The sequence below is a fragment of the Canis lupus genome, chromosome 19 (genome assembly GCF_048164855.1).
Source record: "Canis lupus baileyi chromosome 19, mCanLup2.hap1, whole genome shotgun sequence".
In the NCBI taxonomy this organism is placed as follows: Eukaryota; Metazoa; Chordata; class Mammalia; order Carnivora; family Canidae; genus Canis; species Canis lupus.
This window is the reverse complement of record NC_132856.1, coordinates 54,511,326-54,528,117: the sequence shown is the minus strand read 5'-3', so window position 1 is coordinate 54,528,117 and position 16,792 is coordinate 54,511,326. Positions and strand designations below refer to the sequence as shown.

General features: G+C 51.0%; 3 protein-coding genes across 14 annotated transcripts in view; all 3 read right to left on the bottom strand.

Annotated features, from left to right (window-relative positions):
• HNRNPM (heterogeneous nuclear ribonucleoprotein M) overlaps positions 1 to 16,792 on the bottom strand; it is a 277,288-nt gene that overhangs the window by 161,923 nt on the left and 98,573 nt on the right. The window lies entirely within an intron of this gene.
• Positions 6,416 to 6,968, bottom strand: LOC140610937 (ubiquitin-like FUBI-ribosomal protein eS30 fusion protein). Its single transcript, XM_072787508.1, has one exon. It carries the CDS (start codon positions 6,889 to 6,891, stop codon positions 6,493 to 6,495), a length of 399 nt encoding a protein of 132 aa, XP_072643609.1. The 5' UTR covers positions 6,892 to 6,968; the 3' UTR covers positions 6,416 to 6,492.
• The window catches only part of CERS4 (ceramide synthase 4), a 32,458-nt gene continuing 27,799 nt past the window's right edge, over positions 12,134 to 16,792 (bottom strand). For all 5 annotated transcript variants that reach the window (XM_072787506.1, XM_072787504.1, XM_072787507.1 and 2 more), the window contains exons 4-11: positions 16,173 to 16,291; positions 16,019 to 16,076; positions 15,683 to 15,733; positions 15,263 to 15,355; positions 14,918 to 15,046; positions 14,459 to 14,565; positions 12,711 to 12,867; positions 12,134 to 12,622 (exon numbers count right to left, since the gene is read on the bottom strand). In XM_072787506.1, coding sequence (XP_072643607.1) covers positions 12,446 to 12,622; positions 12,711 to 12,867; positions 14,459 to 14,565; positions 14,918 to 15,046; positions 15,263 to 15,355; positions 15,683 to 15,733; positions 16,019 to 16,076; positions 16,173 to 16,291 — 891 coding nt within the window. In that variant the 3' untranslated portion in view covers positions 12,134 to 12,445. The remainder of the gene's footprint in view (positions 12,623 to 12,710; positions 12,868 to 14,458; positions 14,566 to 14,917; positions 15,047 to 15,262; positions 15,356 to 15,682; positions 15,734 to 16,018; positions 16,077 to 16,172; positions 16,292 to 16,792) is intronic.

Genomic DNA, 16,792 nt, shown 5'->3' with positions numbered 1-16,792 from the left:
ACCACGTGCTCATTCGGATTCATTTTGCAGCTCTTCCCGGGTGTTCCAGCATTTGCCTTTGTCTCTAACCTTCCTCACTCACTGCTCCATCAAGTGACCTTCACCTTTACGTTTTCCTTATCGTGAAAGATACATAACACGGGGGCGCCTGGGTGGCCTAGTCTGTTAAGCATTGGACCCCCTGCTCAGTGGGGAGCCTGCTTCTCCCTCTTCCTCTGTTCCAACCCCCCCTCATGCTCTCTCCCTCTGTCTCCCTCTCTCTCAAATAAATAACATCTTTTAAAAGGTATATACATAACTTGAAATTTACCGTTTCAACCATTTTTAGGTGCACAATTCAGTGGCACGGTGTGCCACCATCACCACCATCTGCTTCCAGAACTCTACGTCTTGCAAAACTGAAACTCTGTCCCCGTTGAACACAGAGCGTCCACTCCGGCTCTCCCCATCTACTCTCTGTCTCTCTACTGCTCTAGGGACCTCGTAGAAGTGGAATCAGACAGTGTTTGGCTTTTTGTACCTGGCTCATTTTACTTAACATAGTGTCTTCAAGGTGTGTCCATGCAGCGGCAGGTGTCAGGATTTCTGGGTTTTTTTTGTTTTTTTTTTTTAAAGGTGAACTTCCTTCCACGTATTAGAAACGTGACAAGCCTTTGAAGCTGTGCTAGTGTCTTTCTGCTGTTTATGGTTTCTGCTTTCCTCACTGGTCTGCTGACAGACTTGCAGGGATGTTGTGTGGGCTGCACCAGCCCTATCATTCCCAGGTCCGAATTCAGAGAAGGCACACATGGTGTGCTGGCAAAAACAAGCCTGTCAGCTGACAGAGTTAAATTACCCTGATTTTCTGAGGTTAACTCATCTGTGCTTCGTGGCCAGATTGCCCTTGGTCATGATGTAATTTCCTGCCCCCCCCCCCCCCCCCCCCCCGCCAATGGTGAAATTCAGATAGCAGTATTTTATTTAGGATTTCTGCTTCTAAGGACAGTAGTGAAGATTGGTGCTGATTTTCCAATCTACCTGTTTTTATTTTTAGCGAGGTGAGATTTACATGAGAAAATGAACCCTTTGAAAGCAAACAATTCGGTGACATGTAGTGCATTCACAGTGTTGTACAGCCACCACCTTTGGTTCCAGAACGTTTCCATCACCGCAGAAGGAAACCCCATACTCATTAAGCAGTTCCTTTTCTCCCCTCCCCTCCCCTCCTCCTTTCTCCTCCCCTTCCCTCCCCTTCCCTCCTCTTCCCTTTCCCTTGGTAACCACCAATCTGCCTTGAGTCTCCAAGGACTTGCCCACTGTGGAGATTCCATAGGAACAGAATCCTGCACTATATCGCTGTCTGCATCTGGCTTCGTTCCCTTAGCCTCAGAATTTCGAGGTGCATCCGTGTTGTACCCTCTTTGGTTTGGTTTGTAGGCTGCACCATCCTCCAGAAAGGAAATCAGCTTTCCCCCCCCTTCTTGCTCTCTTTTCCTATTCCTGATATCAATCTGCACCAGGTGAGAATTACCTGCTACCTGAGATGCTGATAAAACTTGACTGGAACACCCCCTAGGTTGTGTCCTTTAGGGAGACATACTTGTCCCACCATTATTTCCATGTCAGTCACATTTATGGATATACTCAAGTTTTCTGATTCTTTCTGGTATGATTGTTTGCATTCTATGTGTCCTCCCCATGAATGTATTCGTTTCCTCTAGATCTTCAGCTTTATTGGCCTATAGTTCCTTAGTTTTGTTTTGGTGTGTTCTTTTTTTTTTTTTTTTTTAAGATTTTATTTATTTATTCATGAGAGACCCAGAGAGAGGCAGAGACACAGGCAGAGGGAGAAGCAGGCTCCATGCAGGGAGCCCGATGTGGGACTTGATCCTGGGTGTCCAGGATCAGGCCCTGGGCTGAAGGCAGCGCTAAACCACTGAGCCACCCAGGCTGCCCATGTTTCGGTGTTTTGTTTTTACCACCCACCCCCATAGCCACCAATCTGTTCTTTGTATCTGAATTCGGATATTTTTTTTTTTTATTCCACGAGTGAGGTCATGTGCTGTTTGTTTCTTTTTTTTTTTTTAAGATTTATTTATTTATTTATTTATTTTATGATAGACATAGAGAGAGAGGCAGAGACACAGGTGGAGGGAGAAGCAGGCTCCATGCCAGGAGCCCGATGCGGGACTCGATCCCAAGACTCCAGGATCGCGCCCTGGGCCAAAGGCAGGCGCTAAACCGCTGAGCCACCCAGGGATCCCCCCCGCTTTTTAATTAATTAATTAATTAATTAATTATTTTTTTTGGTGTTTGTCTTTCTCTCTCTGACTTATCTCACTGAGCAGAATGCCCTCAAGGTCCATCCCTGTTGTCGGAGATGGCAGGATTTCCTTCTTTTTTTGAGGCGAACCCTCTTACGTTGTATGTGTTCATTTTCTTTATGCACTTCCTCATCCACGGAACGACACTTAGGTTCTTTCTTATGACTTGGCTCTTGTGAATCCTGCTGCAGGACTTGATGCGGAACTTGATCCCAGGACCCTGGGATCACGACCTGAGGCTCAACCACCGAGCCACCCAGGTGCCTCTGTTCAAGACAGATGTTATTTCCTTTAGGTTAATACCCAGAAGTGGAATTACTGAATCGATGGTAGTTCTAGTTTGTGTTTTGGAGGACCTGCGATATTCTCACCCAGCATACTGTTAATCACCCCCGTTTGCTTCCCACCGGCAGGCATACAGGGATCTCCTTTCTCCCTGGCCGGGTGCGGTTGTTATTTCTCATCGTTTGGCTGGACACGATTGTTATTTCTCATCGTTTTGACCTGCAGTTGCTCTTAACCTCCTCACAAATATTTTTAAAATTCTACTCACTTGCCCCTGGCTCATTCTCTCCAAGTGTTTATCTCCTTAGTCTTTCCAGAGAGCCAGGGTTTGGTTTTTATTCCTGGCATTTTGGTTCCTCTTTGCCCTCTGTTTTGTCGATTCCTGCTTTATCTGTGTTATTTCCTTGTTTTCTTGCGTCCGGTTTTCTCTATTGTGCACTTGCTGGTGTGCTGCCAGGTCCCCTCTCTGGCCGAGCTTAGCCTCCTGCCGTGGGAGAGCCTGGCTGGGTGCCTGTGGTCCTATTCAGAGGTCCTGGCCAGGCTGATGTTCTCTCAGTCCTGGATTGTGAATCTAGCGTCTGCATGGGCTTTTCAGGGCTGAGTGGTGGGGACAGGGCTGGGGACTGAGATGTACCAGGCAAAAGGTATTAGCATCCATCGGGGGTGGGGAAGCCTGGTGAAGAAGAGGTGAGGGCAATTCCAGAAGGCTTCCTGGAGGAATAGCCTTGTCTGGGCCGAGGTGGGTGATGGAAGTAGGCTCTAAACGGTGAGCCTTTAGCATCTTGGAGAGGGCTAGTGGGCCCTCTAGACAGGACCCTCTAAAGAATGGATAAAAATCTCATATCTAGGGACACCTGGGTGGCTCAGTGGTTGAGCATCTGCCTTTGGTTCAGGTCGTGATCCCGGGATCCTGGGATCAAGTCCCACATCGAGCTCCCCACGGAGCCTGCTTCTTCCTCTGCCTATGTCTCTGCCACTCTGTGTCTCTCATGAATAAATAAATAAAATCTTCAAACAAACAAAAACACCTCGTACCTAGAATGAAACAGAACAACCCTAGAGAAAGCACACAGACAGGCAGGACAGCATGCCTGAGTCACTAGTGTGCAAAGAGAAACACATGAAGACACACTGGGGAACACGGTGGAGCACGTATGAGCTGTAAGCGGCGTGGGCCTCAGTGAGCATCAGGACACCCCCGACCTGAAACCAGGTCCTCAAAGACTTGTACACAAATGATCTTAGCAGCATGGTTCACAGTGGCCAGCGACCGCAGGGTCCGGCAGCAGAGGAATGCAACAACCCGATGTGACCTAAGCCACACAATGGAATATTATTCATCCATGAAGAGGAATGAAGGCTAATGAACAGCATAACGAACCTTCCGAACACAAGGCCCAGGGAAAGGAGCCAGACACAATAGGTCACGTATTGTGTGATTCCATTGCTTGGAAGAGGCAAACCCAGAGAGGACGCAGATGGGTGGTTGCCAGGGGTGCGAGGAAGGAGGAGGGGAGAATGAGTGCTCACGGGGTGGGGTTTCCTCTTGGTGGGGGGGGACGAAAAGATCTTGGACCTGGAGAGAGGTGGTGGTTGCACAATCTCATAAATGCACGCCACGCCACTGAATCATTCACTTGAAAATGATTCATTTTATGTGATTTTTATTAAAAAAAATACACTAAGAAAAACTCTTCCATTGTTTCCATAGATTTGGAGTATGAAAGGAGAATCTAGCCTGCTCTCTGCAATCTCCCTGTTTCCTGTTTGCAGTTTCTTTTTGTTGTTGTTGTTTGTTTTTTAAGAAATCTCTACGCCCAGCCTAGAGCTCCAGCTCCCAACCCTGAGATCAAGAGTCACATGCTCCACCGACTGAGCCAGCCGGGAGCCCTGCCCCACCCCCGCGCTGTTCTTGAAAGCTTTTTATTGTTTTATTGTGAAACGGCATATATAAAAAGGTGTGCAAAACAAACATCGTGGATACTTATAAAGTGAACACCTGCTTACGCCCACTTTTCGGTTAAAAAACTCATTCTCCCCCTTTTTTTCCCCCTCCCATTTTATTTGACTGGAATTTTGGCAAATATGAAAAACAGAAATATTAATAGAAAAAAAGTAATAATCGTCGATATCTCTAACACCTCAAATTCATTACCGTTGGTATTTTGATATGTTTGCTTCTACTATTTTCTGTGTGCCTTTGGTAAAAATATGCAAATAATTGGGGGGGGGGGCACCTGGCTGGCTTAGTTGGTAGAGCATGCGACTCTTGACCTTGGGATTGTAAGTCTGAGCCCCAAATTGGGTGTAGAGGCTACTTAAAAAAAAAATCTTAAAAAATATATACAAATAATTTTTAAATAAATGCATCTTTAAAAAGTAGGAAGTAATAATGAAATTGCCTTCTGGTCTCTAACTTCATTACCTGCTACGATATAGTCCTTTAGTCTATGTTAGAATTATATATTCCATAATTTGTTTCGTATTTTTATGTAGATGTTGCGATTCTACGTGTATTGCAATTTGTTTTCCTTTACTCAACAGCATCTTTTGGCTGCCTATTCAGGTTGGTAATATGACTGTAATTCGCAGATACATGGCACTGAATCACAGGCATTTTGCTAGGACATTTCCCTGTTACGGGTCTGTTGGATAGCTTTCCTTTTTCCTACTAGCCACAAAGCCCCTGTGGCCTCAGTCCCGTTGTGTATGAGATGCTGAGAAGTGAGGTGTGGGATTGTGGGGTCAGCATGTTTTCAGCCATTATTATTATTATTTAAAGATTTTATGTATTTATTCATGAGAGACATAGGCAGAGGGAGAAGCATGTTCCCTGCGCGGGCGGGACTCGATCCCAGGACTCCAGGATCACTCCCTGAGCTGAAAGCAGACACTCAACTGCTGAACCACCCAGGCATCCCTATTTTCAGCTATTATATTAGTGCCTACTTCTCTTCAAAAATGACCCACATCAATTTCCACTCCACACCCAGGCCCCCCAGGAAAATATAATTTCCCCCCAAATCTCATTAATGTTTGATATGGTCGAACTTAAATTTGTTTTCCTACCTCATGGTTGGGAAATAAGTCTCGTGGCGATTTCTTTCTTTTTTTTTTTTAAGATTTATTTATTCATGAGAGAGAGAGAGAGGCAGAGACACAGGCAGACAGAGAAGCAGGCTGCATGCAAGGAGCCTGATGTGGGACTTGAACCTGGGAATCCAGGATCACACCCTGAGCCAAAGGCAGGCACTCAACCGCTGAGCCACCCAGGCGTCCCTCGTAGTGATTTCAATAGGCATTTTCCTGACTATAAGTGAGGCTGATTGATTTTTTATATGGCTTAACCAATGGAGGCACCCAGGCACCCAGACATTTTTCATTATAATAGAATCCAGCCTATCAATTCTTTTTCTCATGGATCACGCCATTGATGGTGTGTCTGAGAAGTTACCGCAAAACCCAAGGTCATCTAGGGTTTCTCCTGTTATGTTCTAGGAGTTTTATAGTTTGGTATTTTTACATTTAGCCTTGTGATTCATTCTGAATTTATTTGTGGAGGGTATAAACTCTGTGTCTAGATTCATTTTCGCCCTGTGGACGTCCAGTTGTTCCAAATGTTCCATCATTGTGGAAAAGATGGTCTTTTCTCTACTGCATTGACTTTGCTCCTTTGTCAAAGATCAGTTGACTGTACTTGTGTGGGTGTATTTCTGGGCTCTGTTCTCTTCCATTGATCTGTTTGTCTGTTCTTTCACCAGTGCCATACTGTCTTGGTTATCACAGCTTTGTAGTAAGTCCTGACATTGGGTAGTGTCGTCCTCTGACTTTGTTCTTCTTCATTTTTTTTTTTAAATGACTGAACCAAGTGGCTTTATTGGGGAGAGCCAGGATTACAATGGACTTAAGAGTTGGCATTGGGGCCCTTCTTCTTGCCAAAGGTGGGCACAACATTGACAAAGCGTCGGTTGTACTGCATTTGTCGCTTGGCTCGGCCTGTCTTCTTCTTTTTCTCCTGTTCGGCCACCTTGGGAGTCTGCCCTCTTACTTTCCCAGCACAGGCCAGGGAACCATGGACTTTACCTCCAAGCATGCGGCTGGCTACCTCCAGGGTGGTCAGAGCCTCCACTCCACACTGACCTAGGGTAGCCTCATCCTCTAGAGGCGAGCCTGCCAGGAGCAGGACTTGATCTTCCAGGGCGATGCCCTCCAGCGAGGCTACATGAGCCTTGATTTGGGCGACCATCCCCTGGCCGGTCACCTCAAGGGTGTGTAGCTCCTGGGCGCGGACAAAGAGCTGCATGTCAGCGACTGAACCGCGGATACCGCAACAGCTACCGCGAAGATGGAGTCGAGAAAGAGCGTTCTTCAATACTGTGCTGCCTCTTGTGGGATTTTGCTTTTCCACATAAACCTTAGGGTCAGGTATTGTTAATACTGAGAAAACTTGCTGGGATTTTGACTGGAAGCACATTGCATCACATCAAGTTGGGAAGAACTAATGGGTTGCCAATATGGAGTCTTCCTGTCCATGAACATGGATACCTCTCCATTCATTTAGTTCTTCTTGTATTCCTTTCATCAGGTTTTGTAGTTTTACTCATATAGAACTTGGATGAGGGGTGCCTGGGTGGCTCAGTCGGTTAAGCGTCTGCCTTCAGCTCAGGTCATGATCTTGGGGTCCTGGGATTGAGCCTCGTGTGGAGTTCCCTGCTCAGCAAGGAGTCTGCCTCTCCCTCTCCCTCTGCCTCTGCCCCTCCCTGCTCACTTGTGCTCTCTCTCATAAATAAATAAAATCTTAAAAAAAAGAACTTGTACCTTGTTAGATTTATACCACAGTATTTTTAAAATTTTTTTTAAAGATTTATTTATTTATTTATGATAGAGAGAGAGAGAGAAGCAGAGACACAGGCAGAGGGAGAAGCAGGCTCCATCCCAGGAGCCTGACGTGGGATTTGATCCTGGGTCTCCAGGATCGCGCTCTGGGCCAAAGGCAGGAACTAAACCGCTGCGCCACCCAGGGATCCCTAAAATTTTTATTCATGAGACACACACACACACACACACACACAGAGAGAGAGAGAGAGAGAGGCAGAGACACAGGTAGAGGGAGAAGCAGGCTCCATTTAGGGAGCCTGATGTGGGACTCGATCCCAGGTCTCCAGGATCACGCCCTGGGCTGAAGGTGGCATTAAACTGCTGAGCCTATCGGGCTGCCCTATACCACAGTATTTAATTTTCAGCTGATCATGTAAATGGTATTGTGCTTTTATTTTATTTTTTTAAAAGATTTTATTTATTTATTTTTGAGAGAGAGAGAGAGAGAGGCAGAGACACAGGTGGAGGGAGAAGCAGGCTCCATGCAGGAAGCCTGATGTGGGACTCGATCCCGGGTCTCCAGGATCAGGCCCTGGGCTGGGCTGGAGGTGGTGCTAAACCCCTGAGCCACCTGGGCTGCCCGGTATTGTGCTTTTAGTTTCAAGATCGACTTTTTAATTGCTGGTACATAGGAAAGTGATTGACTTTTGTACATTAACCTGTTATCTTGCTACATTACTATAACAGCTTATTAGTTCCAGGAGGATTTTTTTTGTCCATTATTTTGGATTTTTAACAAGATTTTATTTATTCATGAGAGACACAGGCAGAGACATAGGCAGAGAGAGAAGCAGACTCCTTTCAGGGAGCCTGATGCGGGACTCGATCCCAGGGCCCCAGGATCACGACCTGAGCCAAAGGCAGACGCTCAACCACACAGCCACCCAGGTAGCCCTATTTTGGATTTTCTATGTAGATGGTCATCTCTGTGAACAAAGACAGTTTTATTCCTTCCTTCTCAACCTGTATCCCTTTTATTTCCATCTCTTGTCTTATTGCATCAGCTAATACTTCTAGTAGGATCTTTGAAAGGCAGTTCTACATCCTTGCCTTGGTCCTGTTCTTAGTCAGAAAGCTTCAAGCTTCTCCCCACTAAGTATGATGCTAGCTGTGGGGTTTTGGTAGATACTCTTTATCAAATTGAGGAAGTCCCCCTCTATTCCTAGTGTACTGACTTTCCCATGTTGTTGTTTTTTATTTTATTTTTATTTTTTTCCATGTTGTTTTTTAATTGTGGTAAAATACACGTGACATAAAAATTACTATTGTAACTGTTTTTAAGTGTATAGTTCAGTTACAATTCACATTGTAACCAATCTCCAGAATCCTTTTTATCTTGCAAAACAGAAACTCTATACCCTTTAAATCATTCTTCATTTTCCCTTCCTCCTGCCCCTGGCAACCCCCATTCTGCTTGCTGTGAATTTGACTACTTTAGACATGTCGTAAATGGACTCACACAAGATTTGTCTGGCTTATTTCAATTAACATAATGTCCTCAAAGTTTATGTCACAGCATGTATCAGAATTTCATTCCTTTTTAAGATTAATATTCCATTGTATTTCCCCATGTTTACTACTTCTACTTCTGTGACGTGTTTGTTCATATCCTGTTGACCTCTTTTCTTTTGGGTAGCTCTTCTACTCACTGATATTTGGGGGTTCTGTTCTTTTCTTTCTTTTGATTATAAGTAATCTCCACATCCATTGTGGGGCTCGAACCCACAATCTTGAGATCAGGAGTCATGTGCTCTACAACTGAGCCAGCCAGATGCCCTTGGGAGTTCTTTAGTAAGATTCACTCTGAAAAAAAAAAAAAATCTCTACCCACTAAATAGGTATTTCCTATTCCGTCCTTTTCTCCCAGCCCCCTGGTAACTATAAATGTGCATTCGATTTTTTTAAATAGGTTTAGCTCTTCTGGAAATTTCACATAAAAGGAACTTAAAATGTGTGGCCTTTTGTGTCTGGCTTCTTTGGTGTAGTTTAACGTTTTTGGGGTTTGTCCACGTTGTAGCATGGTTTAGTATTTCCTTTTTCTGGCTGAGTAATATTTCTTGGTATGGATATGCCACAATCTGTTTACCCACCTGCCCACCGATGGGACATTTAGGTTGTTTCCTAACCAACCTTTTGTTTTGGTGATTGTGAATGATGTTGCTATGATGCTGTATATTCATGTACAAGTATTGTTTAACTGTTTTCAATTCTCTGGGTGTGCACACCTAGAGTGGAAATGTTGGGGTCATATGACAATTTAACTTTTTGAGGAATTGTCAAACCACAGTGATGGTTAATCACTGGTTAAACTGGTTAAGTTTTACATTCCTACCAGCAAAGTATGTGGGTTGTTCCTTTTTGCACATATTTACCAGCAGTGTTTTATTTTTTGTTTTGTTTTTGCTTTTTATCCATCCTTATGGATGTGAAATACTCTCTTGTGGTTTTGATTTACATTTCCCTAGGACTTACGATGTTGAACCTCTTTTCATGTGCTTGTTGGCCACTCGTGTATCTTTGGAGAAATGTCAGTTCAAGTCCATTGCCCACTGTTTCCTGTTGCTACTGTTGTGTTTCTTTTCTTTCTTTTTTTTTTGCTACTGTCATGTTTCAGGAGTTCTTTATATATTCTGGGTACTAGTCCCTTTTCAGATCTATGGTTTGCAAATATTTCCTCCTGTTCTGTAGGTTGTCTTTTTGCATATCCCTTTTAAGTTACATTTATTATGAGTATCTGTCGCCACGCTTCGTAAGTCTGAAGGCCAAAACAGTGGCTGTATGTCTATCTGAATCCCATCGTCCTGCCCCCAAGCTCAAATGTAACATCACAATTCTGTTTATATTTCCCTTTTACTAATGAAACAGCCCCACTAGAACAGATGTTCCTGCCTAAACGGTAATCATTTCCTTTGTTGTTTTCAACTCTAGAATTTTACACGATGCTGAGTGGATTTCTAAAACGATTATACCAACTCACACTTCCCGCTGTTATATTCTTTTTTTTTTTTTCCACTGTTATATTCTTGATCCCCGTCTTCTCTAGCACTCGCTTTGTCCAGTTTCTTTTCGCCAATTGAATGGGTCTAGAGTGGCATCTGCTAGCCTCGCTTTGCATATCCCTGGTCCTTAATGAGACTGACTCCCTCTTCTTGCGTTTATTGGCCTTGACTGTTTGCTCTGCTCTAAATGGCCCTGTCTTTTGGTCCTATTTTCTTGTGTAGACCGGTTTGTCGTTTCTTGCTGACTTTTAAGTGCACTTGGGACCCACCATGACCTTTTCCCTGCCAGTCCCAACAGTGGGTGTCGACAGTGTTTGTGCCAGGACAGCTGGTGAGAAAGGGATTTCACTGTGATCTTTGGTTGCCCCTTGCTTCCGTTGAGTGAGCTTGAGCGTCTTTCCGTTTGCACCCTTCCTCCCTCCTCCTCTTCTCAGATCAGCTTTTTTTTTTTTTTTTTTTTTTAAGATTTTATTTATTTCAGAGGGAGCATGAGTGTGGCAAAGGGGGCAGAGAGAGGGAGAAGCAGACTCCCTGCTGAATCCCAGGATTCTGGGATCAACACCTGAGCCGAAGGCAGACGCTTCACCGACTGAGCCACCCGGGCACCCCTCAGATCAGCTCTCTTCATAGATGTTTGGAAACCAAGGGCTAATTGATTGCTTGTCTTTCTCTTAACATTCGTCCTTCACATTCCTTTTGGGTAACTCCTGCTTGGATTCTCCTTTCCCTTCCCTCCAGATCTTTGCATCTTGTCCGATCTTGTCCGAAACATCTCCTTCTCCCTAGTCCCTGCCTCCTCTCCCAGCGCCTCTTCCTCTGGCCCCTCAGGGTCTCTCCTTCCTGTCCTCCTGTTTGTCTGTCCCTTCCCTGTCCTTCCAGTCTCTGTTCCCAGTGTCCCTCCCAGCGGAGACAGAGAGGCCCTTCCTCTTCCCCTTTGTGGAGCAGCAGGACCAGATTCATCCCCCTGCCTCCCCAGGGTCCAGCTTGGGGGTCTTCTGCTCCCCCCACCCTCCTAGCCCTCCTCTTCCTCTCCTACCTCTGCTCCTCTTGTATTTCCCCTCTTCTGTCTCGCTGTTGGTGATCTGCCCCCTAACACCCTTCCTCTCCCCCATGTCCCTGTCCTCTGCTACCTCCCACTCCCATGCCTCTTCTCTTCGGTGCCCCTGGAGGCGGCACATCTGGCCCTGCATGGGGCCTTGTGGCCCTGATTTCTGGAGCTGGGGGTCCCGGCTCCCTCAGCCTGTCTCGAGGAGGGTGCCCTGCCCACAGAGGGCTCCCCAAGAGGTGGTGACCTTCCCTGGGCTGATCCTGGGGAAGCCCAAAGGAACTCCTCTCCTGGGCCCGATTTTCCCCCTCCGGGGGCGGGGGTGCCCAGAATTCTGCAGCCTTGAGCAGTGGCTGCCCAGCCTCTGACATATGTGAGCCCTGTACCGTGTCACCTGGAAGCTGGGGCTGCGCGTGGCTGGCCCAAGGCTGCCCTGTGTTGGAAAGAGGTGGCTTGGCTGCAGTGTCAGCTGGGAGCCAGGGACTCACCTGGGGAGGTGGGGGGGGGGGGGCATCTTCACTGCTTGCTGAGTCCCTGGGGGCAGATGGGAGTGTAATTAGAGTCCCCTGGGGGCCTCCGGGGATGCAGGAGGAACTAGAACAGGGACATAGCTCTCAAGAGAATGTGGCTCCGTTCAAGTTTTATTGGACGCCTTTCAGCCTGGAGGTGGCTCTGGAGGGCTGCAGCGTCGACCTGCTGCCCACCCTCCCGAGCTCTGTCCAGGTGCCCAAGGGGAAGTGAAGGAGGAGAAGGGGGGAGGGGAGAAGGGGGGAGGGGAGGGGAGGGAAGGCATTGAGGGGGCTGGAGACAGATCATCCGCCCTCCTCCTGACCCTGGGGGAGGGCTGTCCCCATCTCCAGAGCCTCCAGTCCAGCAGCCCCACAAATCCAAGCCCCAGGGCACAGGGGCAGGCCCTCGAGGCCATCCTGGGCTGGCTATGTGGTCGCAGTGTGCCCGTTGGCCACCCGCCCCACCAGCCGGCTCCGGGGACCGTCTGCGGGGGCCGCGCCGGGCCTGTGAGCAGCGCCGTTCTTCAGCAGCAGGTGCTCCTGGGCCACCTCGCCGTCGCTCGAGTCGGACTCCTCCACGTCGCTGCGGACATCCTTCTCCATCTGGGGAATGGGGGGGGGGCATGAGGCGTGGGCGGGGCTGGGGGGGCCCACAGGGAGGCACATGCTGGCCACCCCTCCCCGGCCCTACCCGGCCCTTCTTCACGAAGCTGTAGATCATGCGAAGGATGAGGCAAGACCAGAACACGTGCAGCAGCTGCAGCGCCATCAGGAGAGTGTTGCAGAAGTAGTAGCCGAAGAAGGTGTCCCACTGGGCAATGGAGTCGTAGTACGTGGTGTAGAGGATCCTATAGCGGGGGTGGGGCAGGACCCAGAGGAGGGGCTTCACCAGCGGCTGCAGCCCTGCTCACTTGTGTGGCCCTCCTTGCTCCAGAACCTTCCATGGCTCCCTCTGCGCACCCCACCCCCGAGTGAGTGACAGCGATGCTCTTTAGCTGGGCATTTAAGCCCCTCTCCTCACCGGGTCACATTAAGTTGTTAGAACTCACAGCTTCCTGACTGGTCGTTCATGACCTGGAACCCCAAGGGGATGCTCAGAGGCCCAGCTGCTCCTCTGGGTGTTCTTTCACACTTTCTCTTCTGTCCTCAGAGCCCCGGCAGTGAGCTCTCCCAACCCCCCGCCGGCCCCCAGCTTGCCGGTGGGATCATCAGTGACAGCCAGCTGGCCCGCCCTCCCCGATGCGCCCCCACATGGCTTCAGGGCCTCCACAGGGTCCCCTGACTGGCAAATATCAGGGGGCTCGAGGACAGGGCTCTGTCCACACCTGGCCCCCTGGTGGCCCCATCTAATCTTGTGGTGCAAACTCTGCACATTTATGCCTCTTTCCAGAAGCCCAGGCTGGTGTGCCCATTGCCTCCTTCCTGACATTTCTGGGGTCTCCACAGACCCCTCAAACCAGCACAGCCAGAGCTGAGCTCTTGCTCCTCAAGCAGCAACTCTGAGCTCAGACCCATTTTGTGACCTTCAACTGACCCTGAGGGTACCCACCTGTCACCTGCACTGGTCCAGCTCCACTGGTCACAGCACTTCACATGGCCCAGCACAGTCTCCTCCACCCCACCTGCCGAGCTCCGCTGCCCCCCTTGCCAGTTCCTGTTCCGGCCTCTCACCAGCTGTTCCCCAGCAGCAGCCACCAGAGGGCACCTGTGAGCCTGGTCTGTCCCTCTTCTGCCCACAGCCCTCCAGGGCTCCCTCCTCACTGGGGTAAAAGCCTATGTCCTCCCTGAGGCCCCCAAAGCCCCCAAAGACCTGCCCTGTCCCCTCTTCCCTACCCCACCTCGCTCACTGGGCTCCAGCCACATGGGCCTCCTTGCTGTACCTCCACACCAAGCCTAGTCCTGCCCCAGGGACTTTGCACATGCTGTGCCTGCTGCCTGGACCACTCTTCCCCTAGGCTTAGTGCGGTTCTCTCCCTCCAGGCTCTCTGTGTGAATGCCGTCAGTGATGTCTTCGCTGACCACCCTAATTCCAACTACCTACACACTTCCTGTGCCCTTCCTGACCTCATTTTCTCTTCAGCACATCACTCTCTCATGCTTTATATGCTATTTGTTTACCGTATTTATTATAGTCCTCACTCACCCATGTCTGCTTCATTTAACCAAGCGATCTTCATGTTGCTCCCTGTGCTGTGAGAGGCTCAGCAAACCGACTGGGCAAAGACTTTAGTGAGCAGGTGCCTGAACCCTGCCTCCTCCTCTATGTGGAGAATGTCTGAGCCCAGATTTCTGCCTCTCCTACCACTGGGCCTTTGCATACACTGTGCCCAGTACCAGGAAGCCTGGAAGCCTCCCCCACACCCCCAGACTGAGGATGAGGCAGGGCTGGATCTCAGACACACCCACCCTGCGCCCCAACCGACCCGAGGGCAGACTCACCGCGTAGGGAAGAGCACGAGGCGAGTATAGAAGAAGACCAAGGAGAAGACGATGAAGAGGGTGTCGCACACCTTCCTCCAGGGCGTGTAATTGAACATCTTACCGGCCTGGGGAGGGCAGCAGAGAGAACCGGCCTCAGGCCAACGGTGAGGGGGGTGGGGCTGGTGGAGCAGGTGGGAAGGAGGATGCTGCAAAGGGCAGGGCCTCCTCTCCAGGAACTGCCTAGAAAGGTGAAGCAGTATGCCTCTGGGAGGGGGCGTGAGAAACTTCCTTTCCCTGGAGGCCAGAAGGGGGCGGGGCCCCGTGGAGGTGGAGCCTCGTGGAGGTGGAGGTGGGCAGGGGCGGGGCCTCACGGCCGGAGGTAGAGGGAGGCAGGGCCTCGTGGAGGTGGAGGTGGAGGGGGCGGGGCCTCCCTGGGCGGAGGGGTCAGGCGCAGGGGTCAGGCGGGGCCAGGCCCACCTCCAGGAGGTAGTCGGAGGCGTCGTGCAGCAGCAGCACCAGGGAGCCGATGCGCAGCAGGTTGGAGCTGTAGGAGAAGCTGATCAGGATGATGGTCACGAAGTGGTGCGCCACCTGCTCCTTGAAGTCCTGCGGGAGAGGGTGGGTCACGCAGGGATGAGGCTGGGCGGTGAGGCGGGGGAGGGGTAGCCCACCTGCACCTTGTGGACCCGGGGCCTCCCATCTGAGGCACTGGGGGGGGAGGGGGTCTGAGAGTTTGGGGTGAGGCCACCCCTCCCCGTGGGAGACTGGGTCACAACTCCCCCAGGGCCTCCCTTCCCAGCCAGATCCTTGGCCTGGCCTCACCTTGCGCCTGACATCAAAGGGCAGCGTCATCAGCAGCGAGATGTAGAAGCTCAGTTCCAGGAGGTACCAATAGTACAGGGCCGGTTTCAGGGGCTGTGGGGTGTGGGCTAGGTTAGCTGCGGGCGGGGAGGCTCCCCCGGGGCAGGGTCATGGCTCAGGGCCCCTCCCAGTTTGCTCAAAACCAGGACCCTGGAATCCCAGTGAGTGAAGAAGCAGTGAGCTCCCTGTCCCTGGGGGTAGTCAAGGGCAGTGGTTTTGTGGCAGCTCCCGCTCTGAGTTGCCTGGCGTCTAACCCCCTTCCCTTACACAGGGGAGGCAGAAATACAGAGTGGAACTCAGGAATCGTGTGATGTCCAGGTGGCTGAAGGAAGTCTGACCCCCCCACTCCCCCAGCCTGCAAGCCCCCCACCTGCCGCTCACCTGAAGCGGGTAATTGTCCCAGCACATTTCCGGCATCCACAGCCACGACTCCTGCGGGGACGTGGAGTCTGAGGCTGCCCAAAGGTCAGAGCCGGGCCCTCTACCCTGTGGGGGCGGGGGGGCTCCCCAGGGCTGCTCTCACTCCGACCCCCGCTCCCACACACAGCAAGTCCTCCGCTGGCACCTGAGTGGACGCCTGCCGCGACCTCTCCAAGTGCTCTCCCGGCTTCCGCACACGCGCCCTCCTCTGCCAGAGCCCCTCCACCCCCACCCCACCCCCACCCCACCCCACGCCCCCCAGTCCAGGCCCAGGGCACCAGCACTGGGGACACTCACGTGGTAGAGGATCGACAGGCCACCAAAGAAGGCGCAGGCGTAGAAGCTAAACCTCCAGCTGTGGTCGGGGAGGGAGCCCATGAGGCAGCGGCTGGAGGGGCCCTCCCCCTGCACCCCCAGGGTCCCCCCTGAAATCGGCCTGCCCTGGGCTCACCTGGCCTCACAGAACTTCTTGGTCAGGCAGGGCCGGTCCTGATTCCGGCGCCTCCGGAACCAGCGCTGGGTCTGCTGCAGCGTCAGGCCGCACTGGGCAGCGAGGAGGGCCATCTGGGGCTGGGGGGAGGGGGGAGGGTCACCCAGGGCTCCCTGGCCCTGTCCCAGGACAGATGAGACCCAGCTGCGTACCCCCACTCCCACCCCAGACCTCGCCTGTAGGACTGTCTACCTATGGACATGGGAAGTAGGGAGGCCCATGGGGGTGGGGGGTGGCCCCCAAACAGACCACATGGAAACCAGCCCTGCTCACAGGAGAGGCAGGTGGCTGGTGGGGACTGGGGCTAAGAATGGGGCTGGGGGTGGGCCAGCCTCCTCCCCCACAGAGCTTTATTCTATACCCTTCCAGAACAGTGGCTCCACCGAGGCCTTGCCTCCTACCCTACGTGCAGAGGGAGGCTGACAAGGGAGGGAGAGGGCCCTGTCTGTGGACAGCAACGGGGAGGTCGCAGGCCTGCTCTGGTCGCCCCAGAGGCCTCCCTGCTCCCCCTGCACCCGGCCCAGGATCTGTTCCCCTGACAGCTGGGATGGCTCGCGGGGGTCATGGCTGGTGGGGGTCAG

What these genes read in the sequence shown, in the direction of transcription:
- LOC140610937 (XM_072787508.1), bottom strand. Translation starts at nt 6,891, where the DNA reads ATGCAGCTCTTTGTCCGCGCCCAGGAGCTACACACCCTTGAGGTGACC.